This window comes from Mustela lutreola, chromosome 1, assembly GCF_030435805.1.
Source record: "Mustela lutreola isolate mMusLut2 chromosome 1, mMusLut2.pri, whole genome shotgun sequence".
In the NCBI taxonomy this organism is placed as follows: Eukaryota; Metazoa; Chordata; class Mammalia; order Carnivora; family Mustelidae; genus Mustela; species Mustela lutreola.
The window spans coordinates 114060644-114079582 of record NC_081290.1 but is presented as its reverse complement, the minus strand read 5'-3'; the positions used below and the strand labels follow the sequence as shown (position 1 = coordinate 114079582).

The 18939-nt window shown below is 36.6% G+C and overlaps 1 protein-coding gene across 2 annotated transcripts in view; it reads left to right on the top strand.

Moving 5' to 3' along the window:
• GRID2 (glutamate ionotropic receptor delta type subunit 2) overlaps window positions 1-18939 on the top strand; it is a 1533206-nt gene that overhangs the window by 1285324 nt on the left and 228943 nt on the right. For both annotated transcript variants that reach the window (XM_059172726.1, XM_059172716.1), the window contains exon 13: window positions 477-672. In XM_059172726.1, the coding sequence (XP_059028709.1) occupies window positions 477-672 (196 nt within the window). The remainder of the gene's footprint in view (window positions 1-476; window positions 673-18939) is intronic.

The following is an 18939-nucleotide window of genomic DNA, read 5'->3' as shown; positions in this document are numbered from 1 at the left end:
TTTTAAATATACACTTCAACTCAAATTGGGTTGTTCATGCACAATGTAATTATTTTAAAATATATTTAAACATTGCTACCTAAAAGAACATAGGCTTAAGGCTTATAACATGTCGTTGTTTTTTAACTAAATGATTATGTGGTTATCCAGCAATCTAATTTAATTTGTTTTTGCCTTGCTGGAATTGCTATATCTAGTTTTGGTTTTGGTTTTTTTCACAGTGAAGGCTCACACACGCACGCACACACACACAAGAACCATGAGAAATTTTCTTTTTTTTTCAGTAATGATTTCATCTACTTATGATTCATGTGTCATAACCCTAACAGCAATTCTTTTTATATATTACATTTTAATATTAAGAAACCACAAAATAGGAAAGCAATTTGACATCTGTATTTACATATATTATTCTGTTTCCTATAACTTTATTTCCAATTTCTTACTTGTGTCTCTCTTCTCTCCTAATCATGAAGATCTCTCCAGGACCTCTCCAAGCAAACGGACATCCCTTATGGCACAGTACTGGACTCTGCAGTATATGAACATGTCCGCATGAAGGGAATGAATCCTTTTGAAAGGGACAGCATGTATTCCCAAATGTGGCGGATGATCAACAGAAGCAATGGATCAGAGAATAACGTTCTGGAATCCCAAGCAGGCATTCAAAAGGTACTGGTCATTGTTCTGCTATAATAATCTAGTCTGCTATTTTGTCTCCTATATTCGAATTGCTACATGGAGTTTGGTTTATTTCTTTTCTAAAATTTTAACTTTGACACAGAGTCTGCAATTAAATTATATCTCGTATTGATTTAAAGGAGATTTTGAGTTGGCAGAGTGCTTAAGCAAAGGGAATTCAAAGCCTTCTGTGCTGTGTCTAATGGATCTGTCTCCAATAGAATTCCAAAACTAGAAAACATAAACTAGTATTTTGTTCAGAACGGTCAGGGACTTATGCACATGAAGACTGAAAAGGTTTTTATGAATCCCATTCCAAATATTATTAGAGTTATCCAATTCTTTCAAATGACTTTGGGGTATTTTCTATACTGCATTTCCTTTTAGATGAAAACTTTATCTTTACTTATGATTATGTGGTGGATAAAAGTTAATCTTGTCAACAAATAAGGTTCCTATAAATGTCTATTTCTATTCCAAAAGTGTAAATCTTTATTTCTAGCTTATTTTAAATAACCATCATTTAGAAGTTATTTTATCGGGGGGGGGGGGGAAGCTTACGAAGCAGTCCTTTGTGTAAAACATGAAGCTAGTTTTTATTCTGAGCTGTGGTTTATAAACACCTCTACAGAAGTAATTCTTTCTTCCTCAAGTCCCATCAATCTGCACGAGAGAACTGAATGATTTTTGTTTAAAATTATCCCCGTGGTTAGCACAGTGAAAATCACAATGGTTGACATTCAATAAATAATTGTAGGATGAATGAATGAATGCATTCATGAACGTTAATTATAACCACAAACGTGGTATACACTTTTTCTCTGTAACCTTCCACAGCAGAATAATTTGGATCCCGTGTCTGAGCTTCTTGTTCAGAAGGCAAACTTACTAATACTATGTTGGAGAATGTTTTGATGGTTATAAAAAATATTCTGACACAGGTTCTAGCATTATTCTGTGCCTTTTCATATGATGTCCTTCAGCTGCTACTGATGTTATGGTTCCCTAGAGTCAGCCTAGTTGGCATCATTATTTTGAAAACTGAGGATGTTGATATGAACCTCCTTTAAGTCCTAATGATGCATTAGGATGTGAATTCCTTGAAATGTTAGCAATGGCCTCTAACTCAATCACCTTTATTGCATTAACCCCAGTTTCCCAGGACCCAACTATTGATCTTAAAATCCACAGGCTTCTAGAAGTTCAACAATTACTAGGAGGATGGGTGGGGGTGAAAGTGGGTGAGTGAGTGGACCTATATGTTGTCTGGAGGAGATGGGAGGGTGGACATTTTAGGCTTTACTAGGTACTCATGGGATGTGAATGAATTTAAGCCTCAGAATAAGAATACTAAGTCATTTTGGGAAGAGTTACTTTCCTTCATATTGTTAATTGTTAAGATATTTATATTTAAGATATTTATCTTGGGGATAAATATAGTCACAATTTATATTTTTATTCTATTTTAGAAGCCAAAGCTCTCCATACTTTACAACCTCTTTCTATAGCATATCATTCCAGAGAAAATTCGCTTTTTTTTTTTTAAAGATTTTATTTATTTGACAGACAGAGATCACAAGTAGGCAGAGAGGCAGGCTGAGAAAGAAGGGGAAGCAGGCTCCCTGCTGAGCAGAGAGCCCGATACAGGGCTCGATCCCAGGACCCTGAGATCATGACCTGAGCTGAAGGCAGAGGTTTAACCCACTGAGTCACCCAGGCACCCCAGAAAAAACTCACTTTTTTTCTCCAGGCAGACATACAGATTCTCAAAAAATATTTTAAAAGATACATATTCACTCATTCATCACTTATTTATTCATTTTTTCACACAATATTTGCTAAGTGCCAATTATATACCAGGCACTGATATATAATATATATAATATATAGATCACCACAGAGAAATGATCACTGGATCTGTGAAATGTAAAGTCTGGTGAGAAAAGAAAACTAAAATATGTGATCAAATGAAATTATTTAAATCATGATAAGTGCTATGGAAAAAAACCTTGGGTTCTTTTACAGAAATTAAAGAGAACACCTACTTTCAGAACAGTGATCAAGTATGGTTCCCTGAGGAGATAAAATATTAGTGATGACCTGCCTGATCAGGAGCTGTTTATGTACAAGAGAGGGTGACAGGGCTTCCAAACCAAGCACAACCTTAGCAGAAGCATGGAGTTACATTCAAGAAACCAGCTGAAAATCAACATGGAACATGCCCAATGAGAGAACATGGAAGGAGGTTGGAAGGCAGGGGATAGATCATGAAGGACATTGTTGCCCTTAATTAAAAATCTGGATTCTATTTGAATGGCAAACAAATAAACAAACAAACAAACAAACAAAAATTACTAAAATAAGGGAATGTGGTGATTCATTATTACCTTTCAATAGGGATTGGTAAGTGTATACAGAGCTGAAATAGTGAGACCCTAAGGGACTCTTATAAATTTCAGAGGTAGCCAGTCACGTCAACACATGTAGATAAGGTCTTGCTTCATTCTTGTGTTTTTACGCACACACACATACACACACAGCCCGTATACCTTACAGTGTTTATAGTAATACAGACTGGGTATACTTCCTATATTCTAGCATTTCCAAAATAAAAAATAAATCACAAGGGTATGGAATATCAAATGTCACATAGCAGTGACATTTGATATTTGATTTTTAAATAGTCTTGTATGTGTTAAAATATACATACATATCTTCCAAGGTCTTCAGGATTGTTTAAGAAAACCTCTCCTTTTCAAAGCATGTACATATGGTTTCCTACATTTTCTGTTTCTTTTTTTCTTACCTTTATGTCTTTTAACCATATAGAATTTAATTTGGCATTTGTGGATGTGTAAAAAGAAATTATAGATTAACCTACCCTGAGAAAATTTCAGTTTGAGATTCTATGAAATAAAAGTGTTTTAGACTAAGCTATTGATAAGTTTGCATTGTGTGCTAATAAATTTAGTTAATTCTTGTAGGTTTTGCCATTTCTTTCTCTTTAAATATGTAGGCATTCCATCATCTTTCGACCTGTGCTAGTGTTTCTCATGCTGTTATTAAATGTCATACATTTTTTAAAAAAAAGTCTATTATGAAGAACAGAAAGAACCCTGTTTCCTGGTTCTTCCAGTTCTTATGTGTACAACTTTGGGCAAGTCACTTGGCTTCTCTAAGACTCAGTCTCCTCCTCCCTAAGATTGTCACAGTGTGAGGATTAAAAGCCTGCAAAAGACATTTCAACATGGGTTTGAATACAGTTCATTTTTTAAGCTCAAATGTTTAAATGTAACTAGTTACTTAAAATCTGTGGGCCCCAGGATTTTTATCATGTTGATAAGAATTCCTACTTCACATGTTTTTTTGTCATATACACACACACACACACACACACACACACACACATATATATACACATACATATATATAGGCATCAATAAATAATATTATTAAATAATAACTTCATAAAAAGATCCTTAAGATTACCTGAAAGAATGTAAAGGTGAGCAATTTGTAACAACAAAGCTTTATTATATAGTATCTTCTAAGGTTAAGTTAAAATTGTAACATATTTGAAAAGGTTAATTAATAAAAGAAGTAGAGAAGAATTTCTACTCTTATAATCTACTGATAAAGAGGGCTTATGACTTGTAAAAAACTGCAAATCGTGTCACCTAGATTTATACCATATTTATTTAGTTTTCTGATTCACTAGAAGGACAGTGAAGAATGTTCTTATGAATTCATAATGGAAAATATCAAAGTGAAATTTGCTTGTTATATGTATTCTTTCAACCAAAATCAGAAACAGCTGAAAATTGATTTGATCAAAAAATAGGTAATAATAATGAGATGTATTTTGGTTCAGTTTGCAAGGTCTTGGCCAGCTTCTCTTTAAGCACAAAACCAACCAATCAAAAACCAATAACCTTCTCACCTGCTAAAGCTCACTGGGAGTCTATAAGATTGAGAACTGTAATACATGAAATGTGGTTGTAGATTCTTGCTTTAGTAACTAGTCTTGCACATCTCACACAGCAGCTTCTTCTTCTCTGTCGTTGATTTCTAATTTGTTCAGGCAGGAAAGACTTTTGAGGTCTTCTAGGTCAATTTTCCACAAAAGACCAAACTTATTCTACAATGTCTTTGACACGAGTTCATATATATAGTAACTGTCTTCCAGGAAAACCTGCATCGCTGTGTAAACAGTCTTTGCAATCTAATTATAACTTTAAATAGATACCATTAATGTCTCAGGTTATATTTGTTCTTAATTGTATTACTAGTCTCATTAAGTTTCTCTTACTTGAAGGTAGAGCTTTATCCCTTCTAACATCATTCTGCTCATACCAAAGAAAGCTGTATAAATGAGGATTAAGTAAATGAGTTCTGATATGCTATTCTTGGGAGACATTCACCTTTATCAGGCTAGCCTAATTAAACTAGAACAAATCTGATTCTGTCTTCCTTTTCCCAGGACATTTTGCATAATCAGAAAAAAATGTATAGTAAAATATAAGTGAAATATTTAGTGCATTCATTCGACAATCATTTATTGAGCACCTGCTGTATATCAGTCAGTACTTTGGTCACCGGAGTGAACATGAATGAAAGCAAAATTCCTTCATAGAGTTCACATTCTAATGGAGGAAGCAGACAATTTAAAAAAATTAAATATGTTGTATTTCAATAGTGTTAAGTGTTAAGGAGAAAAAATAGGAGAGGGAGAGGGGGGACAAGAGAGGGATGATCTGCCTTATTAGATCAGATGGCCAGGGAAGGCTTAAGAAAATGACATTGGAAAAAAGACATGAAGCAGATTTGAGAGAAAGAGTTGTATATCTGGGTGACGTGTTTTCAGACAAGAGGGTCAGCCGATGCAAAGGCCCTAAGGTGGAAGTATGCCTGGATGTTCTAAGACTGTGAAGGAAGCTAGTGTAACTCAGAAATAAGGTGTAGCATCAGAAGAATAACAAAAGCCGAGAAGTAGAGGGCCAGGTGGTAGGGAGAAAGCATACCATACAGGGCCTTATTACCTACAGCGTAATCCTGTGAACTAGCAACATCAGCATCTTGGGAGCTTGTTAGAAATGCAGACTCGTGGGCCCCACCTAAACCCTTCTCCATGTAAATCTTGGTCTAAGAAGATTCCCAGGTGATTCATATGCATGCTAAAGTCTGAAAATGCTAATACAGAGCTGTATAAAACATTCTAAGTGGGCTTTTACTCTGTGGAAGATACAGAACTTAAGAAGGGTTTAAACAAAAGTAACATGCTAAAACTCATATTATGGCAAATCATAGGTAAAGATCTGACTAGGAATGAAGGATCTGTGCGTAGTACTGAAATAGAGAAGTCTCTGGTTATTTAGAAGGCAATATTTATTTTCTGATAGCCTATTAAACTCAGATGGTGAAGAACAAATTATTCTAAAACCCCAGCAATGAAGACTACTCAGGAAGAAAAGAAAATCAGGATTGGTAGGATTAAAATCCTAGCCAGAGGATCCCTACCCATAATACTTCAGACTACAGAGCTCAAAGAGGATATAAAAATCCGATGGATACTATGGCAACAGGGAAGTGAGGGATGGTGTTGGCAGCCGCAGTTTTCAATCAGAAAGATAGCATCAATTTGCAAAGCTAATTAGGCCACACAAGTCCCAGAGCAGTATGGGGAAGGGAAACTGACAAGGTCCAGGTGTGGAGCAAAGCCACTGGGCGCAGGCCCCAGTTCTAATGCCAGCTGGAAAACTGGAGAATTGAAACGAAAACCAAGAAAAAAGATTGGTCATGTCAAATGGGCCAGTATCGAGGATTTTTGAGGACTGATGCAGAAAGACAAATTCTAGACCTTATGAAATGATGGGGTAAGCCTACCCTCTTTATTTATCTGTGGCTGAAAAAACTGGGTGGAGTGAAGCTATTGTTTTATTTATTCATTCAACACATATTCAGTGAGCACCTATTTACCAGGCACTGTTCTAGGTATCAGGAATTAAACAGAACAAGGAAAGTCCCTGCCCAAATGAAGATTATTTTGTACTAGAGAGGAAAAAAAAAAAATAGACAAGCCCATAAATACATGCTCTAAAGAAAAAAAAAAAAAATTTGAAAAGGTAAGAATGAAAGAAAGCAGAGGAGGAAGAGGGTTGTTGCCATCACATATAAAGTGGTCTCAGAAGGCATCCCTGAGAAAGTGACATTTGAGTAGAGACCTGAAAGACGACAGGTATGACCCATGAAGATGGTGAGGAGACAGTGAGGACAGGAGCTCCAGGCAGAAGGAAAATTACTGCGAAATTCCTGAGGCAGAAGGTAACTTGGCATGATAGAGAAATGTCAAGAACAATGTGGCTGGAGAAGGGTTCATGGGGAGTGGACAGGATATGCAGAGGAGGTAGGAAATAAGATCACAGTGGGAGTTAGAATGGTGGCCTAAAGATGTTCAAGTGTGGGCCCTGCTAAAGTTCCAAGTGTATCTTTTTTTAAAATTGAGATATAATCAACATATAGCATTATATTACTTTCAGGCATAAAACATAATGATTCTATGTTTGTGTATATTGCAAAATCACAATAAGTCTAGTTAACATCAGTCACTATTGTTATAAATTTTCTTTTTGTGATGAGAACTTTCAAGACCTATTCTCTTAGCAACTGCTACAAATGCAATACAGTATAATTCACTATGTCACCATGCTGTACATTACATCCCCATGACTTACGTATTTTATAACTAAAATTTTGTACCTTTCAATTTCATTTACTCATTGTATCTTAATTGGGTAATAGAAAGCATTTGAATATCTTAAATCCACTCAGGAGATTCTGATTCACAGTAAAGGTTGAGAATCACTGATATAATATCTTGGAGTCACTTAAACGACCCTGACTTTTTAATAATTCTGAGGTTTTGAGCAGGAGAGTGACATGAGCTGACTTACTTTTTAAAGCTCCACTTATGGTGTTGTGTGAAAAATAGGGAGAGGTCAAGGCTAGAAACAAGGAGAAGAGTGAGGAGAGACTACTGTTGTAATTCAAGTGAAACATGCTGATGGATGGACCAGAGTGCTTATGGTGGAAGTGGTGAGCAGTGATTGAATTTGAATATACTTTGAAAGTCACTCTGACAAAATTTTGTAGAAGACTGAATGTGGGATATGAAAAAAAAAGAGTTAGAAATGAGCCCAATGTCTCTGGCCTAAGTAGTTGGAAGAATGAAGTTGGCTTTTATTGAGGTTGAGAAAATTATGGGAAGAGCAGATTTGAGAAGCCAAATGAGAATTTGCCTTTGGCACGATAGTTAATATGAAATGTTTATTAATTATCCAAGATAGATGCCAAGAAAGCTGCTTTCTATATATGAGTTGAGTGTTTAGGAGAAAGTTCTAGCTGGAGATTGGAGAATACTAGCATAGAGTCTGTATTTAAAGTAGTAAGACTCAATGATATCACTAAATGTGTGTTTATCTATCTTGAAAAGAAAGCTATGTAAAGACTAATTCTGGGACAATGTAGTATTTAGAAAAGCGAGAGTCAAAAAAGGTGTAACAAAGTCAGGGAAGGATCAGCCAAGGAAACAGGGATAAAGCCAAGAGTGCTTGTTTAGAAGCCAGCGAAAAAGTGTTTCAAGGAAATTCAAATGGTCAACTCTGTCAAATGATACTCATGGATCAAGTATGGTGAAGACAGGGAATTAATGATTTATTGGCAACCAGCAGTCTCTGATGACCTTGACAAAAGCAGATCTGGTAGAGGGAAAGGAGAAGAAATTAGAGTTAGATTGGAAAGAAAAAGAATGAGAAGAGAGGCAGTGGAAATTACAAGGCTAGGTACTTTTTATTTACTTTATTTTTTTATTTTAATTTTTTTCTATTCAAGTATAATTAACATACAGTATTTTGTTAGTTTCAGGTGTACAATATAATGATTTGACAACTTTATATATTACTCAGTGCTCATCAGAAGTGTACTTTTAATCCCCTTTATCTATTTCACCTGTCCTCTACCCACCTTTCCTCTGGCAACCACCCATTTGTTCTCTATATTTAGGAGTCTTTTTGTTGTTGTTTTTCTTTCTTCTTTGTTCATTTGTTTTGTTAGACTGGGCACTTTGTAAAGGTGCTTTGCTGAAAGAAAATGCTGAGTAATAGTGGGGAGGGTTCTAGAGTGGGATGTGAGGTTTGGGAAAATTTTTTTATGAAAAAAGATATATACAATGTCTCTATACTAATGAGATGATACAGTACAGAGGGGGAAATTCATGGTGCAAGAGAGAGACAAGAGAACTGCTGGAGATTTGTTCTTGAGATCTAATGCACAAGTGGGGGGTTGGATTTAGGAGCACAGTCCATCCATAGCAAAAAGAGATGAGGTAGAACATATGGACATACATGCAGATAAATTGGAAGATATGGTAATGGAAGTATATGGAAAATCATTTTTGACTGATTATATTTACTCAGAGAAATAGGAACCAAGGCCATCACCAAAATATAAGTAATAGGATAAAGATTCCGGAGAATTGAAGAGAGAAAAGATAGGAATTGTTGTTCTGGAGAATGGGAGGAACAGTAGATGAGTGAAATATAATGGTATTCCTAGAAAAGACTAACGGCTCTTTTGAAATAGTCATCATGGCTATAAACTAAAACCAATCAGCATGATTATGGGCTTTTTTGTAACATAAACACGGAGTTCACAGAGAAGAGATTTCACCAGAATTGGTGTTTATCAAATAAGCATGATAGAAAACAATAAGGTGAGGGCGTTGAGAATATATCCAAAGGAATTGTTATTATGAATGAGGGAATCTCAGCTGAGAGGAGATGGAGGATACCAAGGGGATGACATGTGGAAGCCTGGGTGGCTCAGTCATTTAAGCAGCTGCCTGCAGCTCAGGTCATGAACCCAGTGTCCTGGTATCAAGGCCCACATCAGGCTCTCTGCTCAGTGGAGAGCCTGCTTCTCCTTCTCCTTCTACCTGCTGCTCTGCCTACTTGTGCTCTCTATCTCTCTGTCAAATAAATAAAATCTTGAAAAAAAAAAAAAAAAGAAAAAAGAGGATGACATGAACAATGAATTGTTGGTTTGGGTGGGACCAAAGAACTATAGGAGTCCATGAACCAGAAGGACAGGATTGGAAATAATACAAATTGGTTCCAAGATGGCACATTTGAAATTGAAATGATGAAGAGAGTGCTAGTATTGGAAGTGATACAACATGGGAGTGGGTGGCTAAGGTAGGAGGAAAGACATAATCTTTGGAGATGAAAAAGCCAAGTACTGGAAGAGGATGTCTATGTGAATAATCAAATCACCAAGAATAACCACAGAACTAGAATTTGAAAGAGTGACAGAGTACCAAGTGGTAAAATCTTTAAGCAATGTCGGAGTGACACAGAGTCAGCAGATGTCTACAGTAGAAATGAGTGTAGTCTGATAGCATGAGCTTCAAAGCCAATGCTCTAGAAGTGGTTCAAAGGACAAGAAGGATACCTAACCATGATCCAGCCCCAGTGATATGAATGTTGTAGAAGAGAAAAGTAATTATCATTTGAGAAGAACAAAAGTAATGTAGTATCTGCAGAAGAAAAGCAAGTTCTACTCATCAACAGAAGGTTAAAGGAAGTTTCAAAACGAAACAAAAAACAGATCGAGGATATAGGCAGGGCTTAGGACAGTCTCTTAAAACCCTGTGATTCAAGACTACTCCCATCAGAGGGCACCTGGGTGACTCAGTCAGTTAAGCATCCGACTCTTGGTTTCAGCTCAGGTAATGATCTCATTGGTCATGAGAATGAAGCTAGCAGGAACCAAATTACGTAAAAGAAAAGAGGCTGTGAGTAGAAAACAATTTTCAACTGTTATGGGTTTACATACAGTAATTCCTGGTCTTATGCATCTCAAATCCATGAACCACGATGGTCATATTCTCTTTTCCAGTTGTTCCATTTCCCTTCCTCTTTGAACTCTATAGCACCATGTGGCATTGGGTGAAGATGCCAAAGTAGGTGACAGTTATAAGCAGAGAGAGGATAGGACCTAACTTGGGCTACAGTGAATAACTTGGTAATATACTAAGTATATGACCTTAAAATCATGGTTAGGCCCCATTACAGAAATGAATAATCAGACTGAACACAACTTGAGGAAAATCAAAACAAAATACTAAACAACTTTGGATCTTTGAAAATGCCAGAAGTCCTAGACTGTCATACCACTGAGCTTAGAAGTAACTGTACATTTGCTACATTTGCCCTTTGCCAGATGATTTCAACAAATAAGATATGATTTACTTTAGCACTACAGCAGGCATCTGGGAGCTCAGATCCCATTGACATATGTTCCGCTCCCCAAAAATCAAAGGTTTTAAGTCCATGTCAGCTATAACATAGTGCAAGAAAAGAGTCAGTGCGACAATAAACAACAACAACAACAACAAAACCCACAGTGGCTCAGTCAGTTAAGAGTCTAACTCTTGGTTTCACCGCAGGTCATGATCTCAGGGTCCAGGGATGAAGCCCTGTGTTGGGATCCATGCTCAGTGTGGAGTCAGCTTGGATTCTCTCTCTCCTTCTGTGCCTCTCCCCACCTAAATTAATAAGTAAAATCTTAACACACACACCCATACACACACACACACACACACACACACACACACACACTCATAGAGATCATTCCCAGAAATCTTGACAATGCATTTTTAATGCCTGGGATTGATTGTTTTTATTATTTTCTTAAACATTCTATTATTTATTTATGTATTTGACAGAGAGAGAGAGGGAGAGAAAGCAGGAACAGTGGGAGGAGCAGAGAAGAAGGGGGAGGGATACAGCAGACTCTGCTGAGCCTGGAGCCTGACTTGGAGTTCAATTCCATGACCCCAAGATCATAAACTGAATAGAAACCAAGATTAGAGAGGCCCAACCAACTGAGCTACCCAGGCACCCTTTTATTAACATTTTTTAAAACATATTTTTGTTTCTAATAATCTTCATAGATGTTTGAGTTAAAAATTAGTCTTGATTAACTATGTTCTCAAGGGTAAAGATGAAGTCCAAACCTATATCCTTCTTAAACAATCATAAGCATTTTAGCTTGAATTAGAATGTTAGGTGTTACAACACACAAAGCAAACTGAAAGCTGAAAAGATTTTTTCTAGATGCCCAGAAAAAATAAATATAGATATAGACTCTGTAAATCAAAGTGGAAACAATAAAGTGGTATTTCTTATATATAAAGATGATAGTACTAAGCTGCCATTAACAGAGCATGTAATTTTAAAATTGCTTTTTTATATAGTGATTTAATCCATGATGAAAGCCAGACCTGCTCCAATTCTTCTTTTAGTTAGCTACATTCAATTCCAATTCATCTACTCATTCACTCATTCGTTTAATCAACAAACATTTATTTAGTGGTCCCGAGTGCGATGGGCACAGAGGATACAGAAATTGTTTAGCCTAGTGAGTGTGGGGCAGTAAAGTGCAATATAGCAGCTGATCTACAGAGAAATGTACAAAGATCCCAAAAGAAAGCAGAGAAAGGGAATTTATCATAGCCTGAGGGATGAGTCTAGTTCAGATCACAGAGGCTTCCAAGAGGAAGTAATGTTAATCTTAAAGTAGGATTTAATTAAGTAAAAGAGATATAGGAGTCAGTGGGATAAGGAGACAGCCTGAACGAAAACATGGAGGTAAGAATACAGTACACGCAGGAAATAAAAAGCAGTTACGGTTAGATATAGGTGCTTATACTGGTCAAGTTTTTCTGTAGAAAAAGAACAATTTATATATTCATATATTACATTCATGTATTTGTGTGTGTATATGTGTGGATGTATGTTTATATAAAAAAGGAGATTTGGTATAAGGAATTGGCTCATGCAATTATGGAGGCCGACATGTCCCACCAATGGCTGTTTATAAGTGGGATATGCAGGAAAGCTGATGATTTAAATTCTAGTGTGATTCTGAAGGCCTGAGAACTAGGAGCTTTACTGGTATAAATCCCAGTTTAAGAGAAGGAGCAGACTGATGCCCCTGCTCAACAGTCAGGCAGAGAGAGAAGGAGAGAAACTTCCTCTACCTTTCTATTCTATTCCAGCTGCTCCCTGGGTGAGATAATGCCCACCTACCTTGGGGAAGGCAATCTGCCTTACCCAGTCTACTAATTCAAGTGCTAATGTCTTTGGAAACACACTCATGGGCACACCCAGCAATCACGTTTAACCAAGTTTCTGGGAATCCCATGACCTAGTCAAGCTGACACATAGATTAACTATCCCAGTGCTCTCGTACAGTGAAAAGGGGTAGAGGAGCAGTTTGTGCAAGTGGATCAGAGACACCTGCTGGGACGCATATCATCTGAACCTGCCACTGGGTGTTAACTGTATAGTTTTAACTAAATGAGCAAGAAGGTGCCAAAAGAATAATGAAAAATATTGGAAAAGAAATGTCTGGACTGGAAAAATGATATACTCACTTTGGACCTCAGTTTTCTTCCTTTAACTTAAAAGTTGTGGAAATGAGGGGGTCCTGGGTGGCTCAGTGGGTTAAAGCCTCTGCCTTTGGCTCAGGTCATGATCCCAGCATACTGGGATGGAGCCCCGCATCAGGCTTTCTGCTCAGCGGGGAGCCTTCTTCCTCCTCTCTCTCTCTCTCTCTCTCTCTCTCTTGCTCTCTCTCTCTCTGCCTACTTGTGATCTCTGTCTGTCAAACAAATAAATAAAATCTTTTAAAAAAAGGAAGTTGTGGAAATGAAATAGATGAATTCTGAGAATTCTTCTGGAGCTAATATTCAGTAAGTCTTAGGACCCTAATTTCAAACTACTTAATAGCCACATGAGAGAAGAGCACTTCCCAGGTAACCGCAGAGGCCTCAGCTGTCACTCCTAGTTTAACACACATTCTGTCCCTCAAGCATTCCTTCTACAAAGGAATACCAGCTTTGTAGTTCCCCAGGGTGAAAAATTATAGGTAGGTGCATCTTTGTTTCCTTGTGGGTCCATTAGGTTCACAAACTTCTTTATCTGACAAATAGTGTAAATGGTTCATTGCCTTAGTTTAATTCTTACTCTTGACAATTACTTCCCAAATTGGAAAATGCTCATACATTTTAAGCATTTCTGTTGGAAAAATGCAAAAAAGTTAAAAAGTATAATTCCACAATACTTTTAAAATCAGCTCACTCTATCCATCCGGTTTTACCCTCAGTTAACCTCCATTAAGATTGCAGGGTGCAGGGACGCCTGGGTGGCTCAGTTGGTTAAGTGGCTGCCTTCGGCTCAGGTCATGATCCCAGCGTCCTGGGATCGAGTCCCACATTGGGCTCCTTGCTCGACAGGGAGCCTGCTTCTCCCTCTGCCTCTGCCTGCCATTCTGTCTGCCTGTGTTCACTCTCTCTCTCCCTGATAAATAAATAAATAAAATCTTAAAAAAAAAAAAAAAGATGGCAGGGTGCACGTCTTCGTGACTTTCTTTATTCAATGGGCACATATATGCTACAGTTTTTTGTTCGGTCTCCATTTGGACTTTTTTTTTTTAAGATTTTATTTATTTATTTGACAGAGAGATCACAAGTAGGCAGAGAGACAGGCAGAGAGAGAGGAGGAAGCAGGCTCCCCGCTGAGCAGAGAGCCCAATGTGGGGCTCGATCCCAGGACCCTGGGATTATGACCTGAGCTGAAGGCAGAGGTTTTAACCCACTGAGCCACCCAGGTGCCCCTCCATTTTGACTTTTTTTAATAAAATGTTTTCTGCCTTTGTCTTTACCAATTTCTGTCATTAAGATCTTTCAAGTTAGCATATATATTTATACATCATTGTAATACTTTCAAAATAGTCTATGCACTATCATAATTTATCAAATTGTTTAACCTTGATGAGCACTTTGAATTTTTCAAATATTTATCTCCTATAAGCAGCTATGGTGAACATTTATTTTTATACATTTATTATTTTCTTTTGTAAATACAGTCATAAAAGTACGATTCTGAGTTAAGGAACATATGCATTTACAAATTTAATAACCACTCTCAAAGTAGTGTCTGAAAAATGTACTTTCAATACGAAAGAGAGTCCTAGTTTCCCATTTGCTTGCCTGGAATTGCCAAAAGTAAATAATACTACTACTCTTTTATATTTTCAGTTTTGCCAAAATGATGAATGAAAAGTCTCTCATTTTTATTTTCACTTTTCTAATTACTAGGTTGTGCATTCAAATGTGGATGACTTCTATACATCATCTTTATAATGCAAAATTATTTCTTTCATCCTTTTTTTTCTTGACTTGTTATTGTCACATTTTGTTCACTATTTATTTGTCGATAGGTACTTAGGTTTCCTCTGCCTTTTGGCTATTGTGAAGAACGGGGCTGATGAACATGGTTGTGCAGATATCTTTGAGTCCCTTTTCTCAATTATTTTAGTAATATACCCAGGAGTGAAATTGCTGCATCATATCGTAATTCTATTTTTAATATTTAAGGAATACATATTGTTTTCCGTATTAGTTGCACCATTTTACATTTCCACCAATAATGCACAAGGGTCTAATTTCTTCACATCCTTAACATCACTTATTCTGATTTTTTTTTTTTTTATGGCAGCCATCCTAATAGGTGTTAGGTGATACATATAAATTTAAATTCCACTTTAATATTCATTTTTTAAGAGACACTATTTTGGCTAACAAACTCAAATTGCTATAATCTCCATCATTTATTCTGATAGAAATTAGGCTGTGCTGGGTAGTCATATAAAGCCCAGCATTCATGAGAGGTAGGACTCAATCCAACCCACAAAAATGACTCAACCAAGAGTGGCTCTCAATGGCCAGAGAGACCAATAATTTAACAACCTATTGGAGGTAGCAAGAGAAGCAAATTAGAATGGGAGAAGAGGAATGCATAGTTCAACAAAACAAAACAAATGCTATTCTGACATCCCCAGTTGAGAAGTGTTCATTTTCCTACACACTCCGAAAATGTGTATCTCTACTACCTGTTCCTATTCCAAGAATTTATCACAATCATACAGCTGAAAAGGAATATGGAGACCTTCAGTTTAATCATTTTATCTTATAGATGAGGAAATTATACCTAAAAAGGTTAAGTAATTTACCTCAGGCCACACAACTAATTAGTGTCAAGATTTATAACTACAGCCCACATCTCTTCACTCCTGCTCACTTGTTCTATCACAATTATAGAACTAAAACTCTAATGTCCCCCCAAAGCTAATTAAAATGAGCATCACAATTTTAGTGGTTCTCAGACTTTATAGGATACTAAGAATTACCTAGAGTAGCTGCACAAAATGCTTATTCCCCAACTCTAAACCCAAATATTAAGATTCACTGGGTCAGGGGTCGGACCTCAAGAATTAAAATTTTACCAAGCAGTCCAGGTGTTCCTGATGGCTATTGGCAGAGTATTTTGTGAGAATGGCTCTTCTAGGCATTATGTAAAAGCACTTGAACTCAAAGTGTGAGCACTCGACTGGTGGCATCAACACTACCTGTGAGAAATGAAAACTCTTGGATCCCACTCCAGAACACCTAATCAGAGACTCATGGGGGTGGGCTGCAATATTGTATATTAACTAGCTCCTCCGGTGATTCTGATGCAACTCAAATTTGAGAACCATTGGCCTATGCTACCATTTAATATAAGAAAGCCACTTACCTTATTTTATCACCTTCCGACCAGACGTTTAGATAGCCAGAGCTTCGGGTACATCTAGGTAATCTAAAATCTTGTATCATCTTAATCGATACTGCCAGGCTTTTTTATATGTATATATGGTTTTCTGGAATGTTTCAACACTAAGGAACAAAACCTTTGCTATCTTTGTTCCTTATATGCAATTAATCAGGAAGAAGAGGTTAAGTGAGGGGCACATCAAATGGCAAATGTTGCCTCTCTCCTTGTGGCAGCATTTAATCTGGGGAAACAAGACAACTCTTATCTGCGTGCTGCACGTCTCTACCTGCATCCTGCCCACCTTATGTCTAACACTGAACTAATGATCCTTCTGTGTGAGTTGATGCTTATCTTTTTGTGTTTTTTATTGCTGTTAAAAACACCAGTACCCTCCTTGCCATCCAGGCTAGAAATTGAAGAGTCATTATCATTGCTTTTCGTCTTCTTCCCAGAGCCAATTAATTGTTTTAACTATCAATCCTGTCTCTCCAGTGTCTCTTCCATTCATTGATCCTTTCCTTTTCTACTTCTGGTTTGGCATTTTGTGTCATTTTATTACCCTCCTAGACTCTAGAACCAGGGCTGGCCCCCTCCCACCAATTAATCTTCCCTCTGCATAGTTCTGATAGCAATCCCATCTGTGCCCAAAACCCTATAAGTGTTCTACTCTGTCTTCATTGCAGTTTGTTAATCTTAGCTTTCAGAAGTCTCTACAATTTGGCATTATCCTTCCCTTCAGTCTTTGTTTATTCATTATTTTTGTTGAAAAGTTGTTTACTAAACACCTGTACTAAATATACATTAGGTATCTTCTTTTCTGCTTCATTTATGTGCTTCATATTTCTACCAAACTAAGTTACTGACTTTCTCTTAAATGCTTCAATATTCTTACGTACCAAGTATTACTCATTTCTTTCTTTCTTTTTTAAAAAAAAGAATGCTCCTCCTCCCACTGACTTCCTTTTCTGTCCATTAACTATCCATTTTCAAAATCTCAATAACCAAGAAGCTTTTCCTGATTCTCTTGCCTAAAATATTTTCCTTCTCCATTAAACTCTCTTAATAACTTGTCCATCCCCACATATGATTTCTCCTGAGCATAATAATTGTCCGTGTCTATCTGTCCTTCTAGATTGCATACCACTTGAGGTCAGTAGCCATACCTGACTTGTCAGTTTATCCCTATGTCCCAATAGCAACTCACATATGTAGAAGTAGTTCTGTAAATATTTAGTGAATTAAATATCTCAGTTTCAAGCTTGATTCTTAGTCTTTCTTTCCAGCTTAAATGACTAAGATCCTCTTTGATAGCAGTCAGTTTCAGTTTGCTCATGAAGTCAACCTCCCCAATTTCCAAGCCCGAGTCCTCGTAAGAGAGCTCTTAAAGGGATGAGACATTTTTGCTTTTTTATTAGATTCTAGATAGTACAAGTTACTTATTATCTTAAAAAGATCTCAGTAAAATAATTTGTCCTATAAATAAAATAGATATCACATACTTTTCAAGGTAATTTAAATGATCTTGGTCTCATTGTATATGTTTATTTAACTGAGATCTATTACTTTGACCAGAGGAGATTGACCTGTATAATCTCATGTATTAAGGTTGGTAACATGATCAGTTTTATGTACTGTTTTATGCTTTCTGTCTAAAAGGCAAGAAGCAGGCAGGAAATGCAGAGTAGGGCCAGCTTAGGGTCAAGTAAATTTGGTACTCACCTCAGATGCATAATTTGAAAGGCCAAAATATTGTATAATCATTACATATAGACATGGTTCCAAATGTCACTAGCAGATCCAATCTTTATTTAAATTTTTGATATTTTATTCATTATGGACTTTTTATTAATTCTGATTTTTTTAATATCGCATTAAGATATTACTTAACTATTCAGTTTGGTGCTCCCTTAAATTTCGTACTCAAGCCAAATACTTTAATCACTTCATCCTTGTCTAGGTCCTGAGAAGGAAACAGAAAACAAAATAGGAAAGAAAGAAGGAAAAAAGATGAAAGGCACAAAAGCAGATAGTCATTATGAATATTCTTAATTTATTCTTAAATTTAAAATGTTATATTGGATAACATACAAAAACAAGCATGATAAATGATTCTGCCAATATTGATATAAATCAATGATGTGTGCTTGTATACAGTAAATACACACACACAGAAACAAATGTAATTGTTAGCCGATTGCATAGTTCATACCTGAACCATTTTAATGTAATGTGCCCATTGGATGAGCCCAGGAAGGTTGTTTCTGGATTCTTATTTTTTCTATATTTACACTTACTTTTTCCTTGTTGGAATTAGTTAAAAATTTTGTGCAAAGTGTTAGGAGAGTTTGCCTGTTAATCTCTGGCAATTATCAAACCATGTTCTCTTCCACATTTCTTGAAGAGTCCAAGATAACATATTAGATGTAAGCTGCAGTTGCTTAGACTCTAGAGGGAAATGAAACGGAGTTTGCATCCAAAACTTCCCACCAAACTAGCCATGAAGTCCAATCATGATCCTGAGAAATTATTAGCAAATTTCCCTTAA